At 30.7% G+C, this 11,308-nt stretch overlaps 1 protein-coding gene across 1 annotated transcript; it reads right to left on the minus strand.

Annotated features, from left to right (window-relative positions):
• Window positions 1-4,130: 4,130 nt before the first annotated feature.
• LOC100795470 (B3 domain-containing protein At2g36080) lies at window positions 4,131-6,881 on the minus strand. The gene is made up of 2 exons (XM_003537033.5): window positions 5,873-6,881; window positions 4,131-4,726 (listed from the first exon to the last, which is right to left on the minus strand). The coding sequence occupies exons 1-2, from the start codon at window positions 6,594-6,596 to the stop codon at window positions 4,437-4,439; spliced, it is 1,014 nt and encodes a 337-aa protein (XP_003537081.1). The 5' UTR covers window positions 6,597-6,881; the 3' UTR covers window positions 4,131-4,436.
• Between the last annotated feature and the right edge of the window lie 4,427 nt (window positions 6,882-11,308).

Consider the following 11,308-nt stretch of genomic DNA (forward strand, 5'->3'; position numbering starts at 1 on the left):
AAGATTGGTGGATAACCAACAAAACACCCTTGTTATTATCACCAATTCATCATCACCATCGTTCACACAAAACTTGTGTTTAGTGAGATCAATTTGTAGCACAGCTCATTGGCCCCCTATTAGCTTAAATTTTGTATAGAAACAAAGAAATAATTTTCAAACAATAAAACAACTTTTGTCTTCTTTCATTTTTTAAGAATATTTTCAAATGTGCAAATAGTTTTTTTTTAAAAGGATAAGATGAGTAAAAAGTTGATGCACCAAATATAAAGTATATTTACACTATCATCTAATGATTAATTAATATATATAATAAGTTTATTATTTTTTATAATAATTATATTAAAAATCATATTTATTAAAAGAGTGTTAGAAATATATATTTTGTTAATACATTCTTTTTAATACATTTTTTCTTTATATTAATCAAAACTTGTTAAAAGTACAAAATTGTGAGCAAGATTCGTTGTATAAGGAATGAAACCTACGTGATTTTTAATAAATTTTAATTAATAGTAAAAGTATTAAAAAATTATCAAACAGTGAATTTTTTTAGCATTTTTTAAATATCTTATTATATCATATTGATTAACAGTGTATTTTATATTTAAAATAAATAGGAAATCAACTCTTCAAATCACGTATCCATAAACAACATATGATATAAACACACTGTCAATTATGTGATATTTGAAGAATGAAACTATAGTTAATGTTCAAAGGACCTTTTGTCAACATAGAATTATTGCTGAAACTCAGGTATGAGATTGAGCACATGCATAGATGCGACCTCAGCTAATGCACAGAAAAGAGTGAAGGACGGAAACAACAAGCATGTGTTTTTATTGCTACCGCTACGTCTAATTAGGTGTTTTCTATCATATCAACCATCGAGTCATTAGGTCCATCCACTCAACTCAACCCAACCCCACCCACCACGCCAAAATACCAGCACACCATGACTATCAACATACCATACCTCTCCCACATAAACATAAACACATTAATTACCATGAGCCCTCGTGAAAAAAATATATATATATAAAATCTTCAGGCAGAATCTCAACAGTGCCAAATAGATTCCCCATTTTTCATTTTCTTCCATGACTTCAATTCTCCATTTCGCACTTGGCTGACGCCACACAGTTCCCCCAATGGGCCCTACTATATACCTTTTCATATCCAAAAATTATTAGGTGATCTTAAATTATTACCTATTTATAAATTTATTGATTCAATCAATTTTCACATTATAGTTATACGTATTTAAATTTTTTGTAATTATTATTGTAATTAATATATTTGACTTTTTATAGAACCGGGTGGTATTCTCAATAATTTTAACCTTTGAAGTCAATTATAAGATTAATTATTAATCTAAAACTTTATAACATATACTTAAAAAAATTTATCTTTCTTTAAAAATGTATTTTTTAGAAATCGAATGAGTTTTCTTTCACAAACTCAATATATATATTTTTAATTAAGTTACTCTCATATTATTAAATTTTTTAATTTAACAAAAATGATTAACAGTATTTAATATTTAATTATGTGCTAGGTAAAAATTGATCCAAATTGTAGACCAGATAGCTGACTATCAAATAACTTCTCACCCATACCTTACTGCCTCTGACTCTGATGCTGCTCTATCTTTTCTCTTCCCACTGCCACTTACTTACCTTCCTTTGGTTTTCATAACTGTGATATTACTATGGTGTGAAAATCGGGGATTTCATTTCTTTCCTCACCTTGCTAGCTAGTAAAAAGTTTTGTTACGTAATTTTTTCTTTCTCTCTCTCTCCAGGCAAAAGCACTGACATAGTCGGCTTAATTGGGTCAATTCATGGATGTCACATCTACATATCTTTATCCTCGGCAATTTCTCATCTGGTTGACATCTGTTGCAATCACACGCATCCTCACATATTCTATTAATTACCTGCTACTTTGTTTTTCAATGAGTAATCACCTCACCTAGCTGCTAGTTTTGTTGCACATCATCCTATGCATAGTTTCCTATCTAGTATCTAGGAGGCCTTTAACTAACGAATTAAGTGCTATTTAATTATAATTTATTACATTAGGGTATTTTAATAGTAAGTTGTAGAATCTAATTTTGATACAATGACATTTTTTACATTGTTAGCAAATTAAAATATATATATTTTAAACAAAATTTTTAAAATAAAATAAAATAAATTTACATACATGATCAGTATAAAACATTTTCCGGTCATTTAAAAAAAATACTCTATTGGTGTTATCACATCATCTTATTAATAAGATACTATGTTATTAAGCTAAATTCTTATGAGATGTTTGAGAAAAAAATTATACCAGCAATGCATATGAGTATATCAAACTCTTAAAATAATTAGAGAAAATACTAGTATATAATGGTGTTTCACATTATCATTTATAGTTATTTATGATAAATTTGTTAATTTTAATAATAATTGATTATTTTAAAAGTTATACCGAAAATATTTTTTGATTGGTTAATAATTAAAAAAATTACCTTAACAAATTAAACTCCAATAATCATCACAAAAGTGAATATTTTGTATTATATGATAATTTTTTTAGAGATGATATTATAAAAAAATTAGTTAATATATTCTGATTAAATTCTACTTTTTTTCTAAACTTTAAAGAGATAAATTAAATTATAAAAAAGTCTTGTTTTTATAATGAATATGAAGAAACTAACACCGTGTGAAAGAATTTGCAATGTTTTGATTCTGAAAAGATATAAAACCCTCGAGAGTGATCTGAAGTGGAACTAATTATAATAGGTTTCCCAAAATTGAAAGGTTGCAAACCTAGATAGTTGACTACTATATGTAACAAACTTGTTGAATTTCTGTGGGGAAAATTTTAGATCGATTTAACAATATGTTGGAAAAGGCAATACCTTTTCTGGAGGGGATTTATTATGTTTAATGATGATGCTTAATTACAACGCTAAGAAGGCCCACAAACCATATACATGGGGGCTTTTATTACCAAAAAGGCTACAGGTTATGGAACCATTTTTTTTTTTACCAAGGTTCATCTTGTTATCCCTTGATTCTCAAGAGGAATTTGTTAAAAGTGGAATGCATGCGCGAGGCTACTAATTAAAATCATCTATTAACATAAAAAAAACAATTTTGCACCAAAAAAAAAACAATTTGTTCCAATATATATATTGGTAAAAATAAAGTGTTACTTATTATAGTATATTGTTAATACAACTATTATTTAAAAGAGATCGACATGTTGGTATAAACACTGAGTTCACATTACTACGTGATACATCAATAATATACATTAACATCTTGTATCATTAAAAATAAATAAATATTACTAATAAAAAAATTTAGTACAAAAAAAATAATGTATGTCATCGATGCATCATACTCTAATATATATGAACATATATACAAAATCTTATATTAACAAATTAATTTTCTTAAAGCATAAATGATACAGTATCATGCAAAGTGTTTTCAGGAAAATCATAAATGAGATCATGCAAAGTAATCAATATTACACTAAACTGAAACAAATAGATCGAAAAAGAGGAAGGAAAATTTTTATTTCTTCTAGTTTCATAATTTTTTTTTAAGGGTTCGACTTTCATAGTTAGTTAACATTTATTTGAACTTAATTATAACCAAACATGCTATTACTCCATGACATTATATACACACAATTAAAGGACTAAAAAATTCTCTGTCTATAGGATTAAATTATAGTAGAAATTTCAGATTTAATTATATGAATTATGTTATTGAAACTAAAAATTTCAACACAAACTCACATTACTTCTCAAAACACGATGAGATAGATGCCCACAGTTTCAATACAAAATGGAGATGATCTTCTTGAAGTGTAGTAACAATTAGAACGTACTTAACACTATTTAATATTCCTTTGCCTAAAATGAAGTGCCAAAACTGCATCAAGAAAATGTCCCTTCTGCCATTCGCGCCTTAAACCGATGGTGAGTGGGGTTGAAGAGAACATCATTCAATTCAAGGACCCCATAAAAATAAACAAACCAAATTGCACTTGCATGCATCTCCCGAATTGACCAAGACAAAGAAAGATTCTCAATAACCTCACGATGATGAACCCATTAATTAGCAATAGTTATAATAATAATAATAATTAATCAAGTGGATACATAGATAGTTATATATATCTTACACTTGAGCCATATAAAAAAAAATGAGGATCCAAAAGAGGAATACCTGACATAATATTTACCTTTTTTTTCTTTTTAAATCACATGTATTTTCCCCTCAAATTAATCTTGTTCGAGTCGGATAATATTATCATGAATAACAAAATTCTAGTTCAACTCAACTACATATCCAAACTTGAACCCAAATTGAAACAACTCCACCTGAGTTGATCCACGCGATAGATGATTGCATAATATATGGCTAGTAGTAGTATGGTTGGTGATGTACCATCATGTGATGAGGGGAAGGATTGGAATTAGAAGGTTGCTGTTGGTAGAAATTGTGATGGGAATGATCTGTGCCCTGTGTTGATGGCAACATGTTGTTACTATTGTAGGAGCATTGGGGTGTGGAGGGACCAGAATCATCATGTTCGGGTTGGCATTCCATGTCGACCCCGAACAGCCTAAGTACCCTTGAACTCGAACTAGAGCTAGAACTGTTGTTTCCCACTGGTCTCATCCTTTGGTTCTGACCTTGGGACCCTCTACCTGTAACATTACGACACGTGCATTTGTCAATGCTTCAATGCCTTAATCATATCATACTATCATTGCAATTGAAAAAAAATATATATAAATGTAATTAGAGGGTAAAAAAAACAGATAATTAAATGCATTTGAAATTAATCCAATTGTGATGAGGATGAAGTGATGGAAACAAATTAAACGACACCGCCTAGTTTTCTGAACCTGAAAGTTTATTTATGCTAAAAAGATTATTTTCTTAAAAAGTAAAAAGAAAAAAAGGAAATCCTCGAGTACATTGATTCAACGAAAATAGGCGCGTGTGTTCACGGTGGGTTTGAGCAAGCTAAACGAATGACTAGTATCCTCACAAATCCCTATATAAAACCACATTTCTCCCAATTAATTGGAAGGTAAACTTCACGCACTTCCACAAGAATATAATTATTTCATCTTGTCCTTTTTTTAACAAAAATATAGTGGTGCTTCTTTGTTAATTATACATAGAAAAGGGAGGGAAAAAAACAAGTACTAGTAATCTTGAAGAAAAGGAAAAAAAAAACCCAAAAACAAGTACTGGTAATCATGGTTATTTATACAAGGATAAGGATAAGTTGATTTTACACATACAATATACATTCTTTCTTGACTTGCACTGTTATGTTACTCTTTCCAGTTTATTCTGTTTGAAGATTAAGTAAAAAAAAAATGATTGTCATTTTAAATATTAATGATAAAAATTGTAATCTAATTTATATAAAAGATAAGGAATATATTAGAAAATGACATAATATTTTAAAAATTATATAAAATAGTAATTACATTTTTTAATTCTTGTAGCAAAACCTTAAACAAAAAAAAAAAAAAACAGGATGGGGAAAGTATTAAAAGAATAAAATTAACACTCATTCAGAAACGGTGAATATGAGCAACACGAAAACGGAAGATAAAATCAAATACGTGTTTCATTTGAGTTGATTTTAAAAAATAACTATTAATTTCCCCCACCTTTTTCAAAGAAAAATCGGAAGAAATTAAAACGATAATTTCGCAGGGCATAGAAAAACCAAGAACCAGAATGTGAATGTAAAACAATGAGATTGAATTGAAGTCATTAGCAAAGAAAATTGACATGTATTGAAGAGATAGATAGATAGATAGAGCTGAGACCTGCATGAAGACAGTCATGTTGTTGTTGGTATGGCGAGGGCTGATGATGATGAAGATGATGCGTAGGATAAGGATGATGCGCAGAATAGAACCCTCTGGTCCACCCCTCATTCTTATTACTATTCCCATCACCACCACCACTCTTCCTACTGCTAACGTGCGCAGGCGGCAAGGCGGCATCGCTCTGCCGCCTGCGCCTCCACCCGATGAAGAGGCGCTGCGCGTCGACGCGGTGACGCTCGAACAAAACGACGTCGCCCGCGTCAAGGCGCTTGTCCTTGACGTAGCGGCTCCACCCTTTGGTGAGCACGTAGCTCTGGCTGCTGTTCCAGTACGAGTAGCGGAAGCGCCAACACTTCCCCGACTCGTCCTCGAAACTCAGTAACAGCCCCTTGCACTCGCTCCCGCCCGAGTCACCACTCAGTGGGAAGTACTTCTCCGCGTGCTGCTTCGGGATTACGAGACGGTTCAGCTTCCCCACGTCGCTCGGGGTTAAGGGCTTCTCGAACATCGGTTCTTTATCGTCTAATATTTCTTGTTCTCCTCCTGTTGTGGTTGTTTGATTTTCGTCGTTGTCGTTGTCATTGCCATTGCCATCGTCGCTATTGAGGTTGAGACGGAGAGGGTCAGGATCCATTAAGGTTAGTTGTTGTTGTTGGTGGTGTGGGTGTGGCCACCAGAGTGTCGGTTCGGGAAGGTCCATGGAGTAGTGGTTTATGGACATTTCCTACGTTGTTCTGTGTCTCTGTCTCGAGCCAACTGGTCGATTTTTTCGGTCCGAATTGAGGTTAATACCTACTAACGAGAGAGAGGAAAGGGGGAGGGAATATTGAGGATTTTGTGAGGCTACAAGTAGGTAAGTAGGGGAATGAGAGAAAGAGAAAGAGAGGCGTGATGATTATGGTTTGATGTGGGAACTATTTGATGGAGCAAGGCAAGATATGACAAAGAGAGAGAAATAATAGACTGAGAGAGAGAGAGAAAGATGTTTACTCCTGAACCCAATTATCTGCCCCCATTTTAGTTTTTCTTTTTCAATTATTCTGAATTAGAAATGATATTTTAATAAAAAAAATTATTTAGAGAAACTATTCTCTTTCAAGAAAGACAAAATTTTGTTTAGTTATCATTTCTAATTAGAAAACAGAAAAAAGTTATGTAAAGGAAATGCTATTCAAATTATGTTAATACTATTAAATTAGGATTCTATTCAAGTTCATATGCATAGAATTTAGAAGATGAAATTATTAGAGGTCTAATATTATTATAATCTCTCTAATTTTCAAATAACACGTATAATTAAATATATTTTTTCCTCTAAACTATAAAACTTAAATAATGTCATATATAAATAGATAACAATCATTAACGGTAATTTTAAATTATCTAATAATTTTTCATATAGAAGAGAATATGTTGATAAATGTGAGTCTCTTAATTATTTTTTAGTATTTTGAGAAATTATTTTTTGGTTTTTTATTTTTGATTAAAAAATATTCATAGTTGACAAAAAAAAATTAGGTTGGAAATTCTAAATTTTTTTAATATATTTTTAAAATTAGACATATCATCTTAATTTTTTTTTAAAATAAGTATGTGTATTTATTATATATAAATATCTTTAAATTAATTTTTTTTTGTAATTTATTGATATTAAGTACTGTATTATGTTGTTTAAAAAAAGTACTTTATTATGTTATTTTATAGTTTTTTAATTACTCTTTTTATTTTAATAAAAATTAAAAAATACCCCGCCACACACGTAGTACTTATTGGTTTAAGGTTACGTGCGAAATGCGTTACTATATAAAAAAAGGAAAAGTACATTACATATACCCGACGAAGGATCGACAATGATAACTTATTTGAGCATTAAATAACTAATACTATATAATTCTTTATATCTCGTATTTTTATTTTTTGATTTTTTTCACTTTAATTGTAAAACAATCATTTTTAACAAATAACTATTTTGTAAATTTCGTATCAGTGCTCGTGCTGCTTCTCTATCTAATTATAATTAGTGAAATAATCATAATTGAATAACTTCACAAAAAGATATACACATGTCTAAGTTATACTACGTGAGACATACTGAGATTATAAAAATGAATTATTACTGAATTTGGCCGAACATTTATGTCTATGAATCCTGAGAAAGAAAGCGAGATTCCAAAGGTGAGTAATTTCGTGGAATTAGGGACATCCCATGTTACTAAATTGGCAAATAAATCAAGTATAAAAAAGATGGGACCCTTCTCCTTCTCCATTCCCAGACTAAGTAATCATCATAAATTCATAATCTGTTCATACTCTACTATGCTTCTTTCTAATCCCCTTCCATGGCCGGCCAGCCTATAGTTACCTAATACTAATATTTTCTAATTTATTTGCACACCGAATTTCATTCTTCATTTTGCCTCTATTTCATTAAAAATAATCTTTGACTTTATTAGACTATGGAGTTGATGAGTGACGTAAAAGTATTGATTAAAAATAGTCCAAACTAAAAAAAGTTTTTAAACTAGATTCGTGATTAAGGTGCATTGAAAATATGGTATAATGTTTTTAGTAATATTTTTTTACCTAAAAGCTTTCTACTTTTGATTTCTTTATTAGTGCTTTGAAGATATTTTTCTTGGTCCGAGGTCAAAGGTATTCTCTAAAAAAAAAGTAATTCTATTTGAGTTAAATAAAATTATTTTATAGGGCAAATTTTTTCTTTGTTTACTAGATAGCTGTTAGCACTGTCTTTAATTAGTTTATTTAATTATCCTTGGAATATTTAATTTAATTTTTTTCTTTCTTTGATCAATCAATGAATCTCATTATTTCAACCTTTTTGGTTAAGATAAAAACTTAACACCGCTCACATGTAATGGGTAAAAAGGTAAAAACTGACTATTTTAAATTTAATGCCCAATGACTTAATATTTGTTCTTCAGATCGATCAAAGGGTGGCCGTTGATGATTCTGAGAGAAAATTAACTTAGAGCCAAGAGAGAGTGGTCCATGTTCTCCCTCTGTTTTTGTCCTTATGATGGGCATGTGTATACGCAGATATAGGTCTAACTCATTGAGGTATCTCCAAAATGTATTATCTTCAGATGAAAGAATAGTATTTATGTCACGTGCAAGCCTGCATTACTTCTGTTTGGCCACTCCTAGTTTTCAATGCTATGAAATTATGAAATTGAATTTTGAGGAAAAAAGATGCTAACCAATATATTTTTATAACAATGATTAAGAAACTAAAAATAAAAAATATTATTTATCAGAAAACATAAAGTTAAGTTGTGTATGATTTTTTTCCATTCTTATGTAATTTTCACATTTACTTTCTCTTTTAAATATTTCTTAACTGGTATCCTCCCGGTTAGTCAGACCCAAAAAAGATAAGAAAAAAAAAAAGAAAAAAGGTTGAGGATTGGGGAGTAAAATATCCTCTGATACCTTCCCTTCCCAATAAACGGAGATGGGATAAGATTTGTCCAATTAGAGAAGACACAAAAACCCTCTTTGTGTAACCGTGTTTGAATCCCCTCCTCACACTTGAATCTCTCTCCCACACTATAACACACACTCTAAATTTGTTTACTTATCCGGTCCCTTTGGCTGTCTACCCCATGCACCCTTTTTTTATTTTATTAAAATATAGTTCTATTCCATCAAATATTTATTGGCTTCTTTAGTTAGATTGCGTCTTTTCCATGACTTAAAGACAAAACTCACCTCAATTTCCAGGTAGATTCAGACACCCTTTTCTGCTCTACCAAAGGTTGAACTGTGTGTGTGTGTTTTAGTTTAAGTACATGTTAGAGTCACGCCCATAATTATAGAGCCTAGTTTGGCCTTTTGTTATATGCTTTCATTATTAATTTTTCTAATACAAACAACCATTATTGTGTCATCTTACTCCAGGTATATGTGCTTAAATATTCTCCATCATGTCATATATCCCTCTTGATCGGGCGGTCCACATGTTTTTTTTATCGATAAATATTAGTTATTAAATGTTAATTTTTTGTTAGTGAAAGAAACGAACCCGCGACATTTCTTTCTTTCCTTGTGTTTTCACTACCAAGTCAATCTTACATCTTTCTTGGAAGATTCACATGTAACACAAAATCATCATGTAGCATAAAACATGCACACACATGGAGTGCAATTAATTCCCAGAAAAGAAAACTAGCTTGAAAATTGCATTTTTTGCTGCAGGCTCTGCAAATGATGATGAGATCAACTCTTCTTACATGTAAATGCCAAAACCTGAAAAAAATTAATTTACTGGCACAAAGATGTTGCTTGGCCCAGTGCAGGAATCCTTAAATATGAAGAAAGGCACAGGCTGGGGCTGGGTTAGGAATCTGCATGCCATGCTATTGTTTATTTCAGAGAAGAGATGGGGAACAAGACAAAGAAAAATGAGATATATTTAAGGAAACTAGGGTAAGCACTCCCAAATAGAAAGGCAAAGGGAGGGGGATAACCAAGTAATTAATATACACATTATAATATATATACACAGTGTGTGACAGAACCACAAATTTAATATTTTCCAATTCTGGGGGTTCCTCATTCCCCAAGTAAAATCCCATACCAACTGGGTTTTGCAAGATCTATCCTAGCCTTTAAGAATTGAGTTATGGTATATAAAGTCCATGTAGTTCTTTTAGCAATAAATTGCATGAGGACACATACATACATTCATTAATTAAATTGCTAAACCTATTGTTTTGTTTTTGCTAAACCTATTTTTTTGAGTATGATCATCGGAAACAACAAAACTCTTCTCTCTCAGAGTATTTAACACGATGTTACATATCCAAGACATCAACTTAAATTAAACTTTTGATTAATAAAGCGAGAAGTCTGGAACAACTCAACATCAATTAATCCCCCTACATGCTTGGCAGTTTTTGTTAGGAGTACCACTAATATATTATCTGACAAACCGATCTCTATTTTAGATAAAATTAATTAAAAATTATAAAATTATGAATGAGACATATTAATAGAAAAAGTAAGACTTACAATTTTTTATAAATAATTTTAATGAATAAAAAAATTGTTATTAGCATTTTTTTAATTTGTTTAAACGATTGAACAAAGCCAGCGAGCATGGTTGTCATAGAGATGTCATGATTGGCTTAACTATATATTGTCTCTTGTATGAGATCAGAGAGACCGTTCCAGATTGTAATTTGCTATAGTTCATTGTAGCATTGATGTATTCCAAAAACAACCAGTTAACAAAAGGCCAAGAACGATGTACGCAATCTATTATCTTTGATACGCATCCTGCATCCGAGTTAAATTATCGTACAACGATACTAATAAACAACAATAGCCACTCAATTAATATATACTTGAAAACCAATCTAGTTAATTTTAAAATTACAATAGAAAATTATTAAACCACTTAACAACATAATT

Source organism: Glycine max, chromosome 10 (assembly GCF_000004515.6).
Source record: "Glycine max cultivar Williams 82 chromosome 10, Glycine_max_v4.0, whole genome shotgun sequence".
NCBI lineage: Eukaryota > Viridiplantae > Streptophyta > Magnoliopsida > Fabales > Fabaceae > Glycine > Glycine max.

Excerpts from the sequence above, each read along its gene's own strand:
- LOC100795470 (XM_003537033.5), bottom strand. The coding sequence starts at position 6,596 with ATGTCCATAAACCACTACTCCATGGACCTTCCCGAACCGACACTCTGG. Across the intron at positions 4,727-5,872 it reads ACATGACTGTCTTCATGCAG|GTAGAGGGTCCCAAGGTCAG; the intron begins GTCTCAGCTCTA and ends GTAATGTTACAG.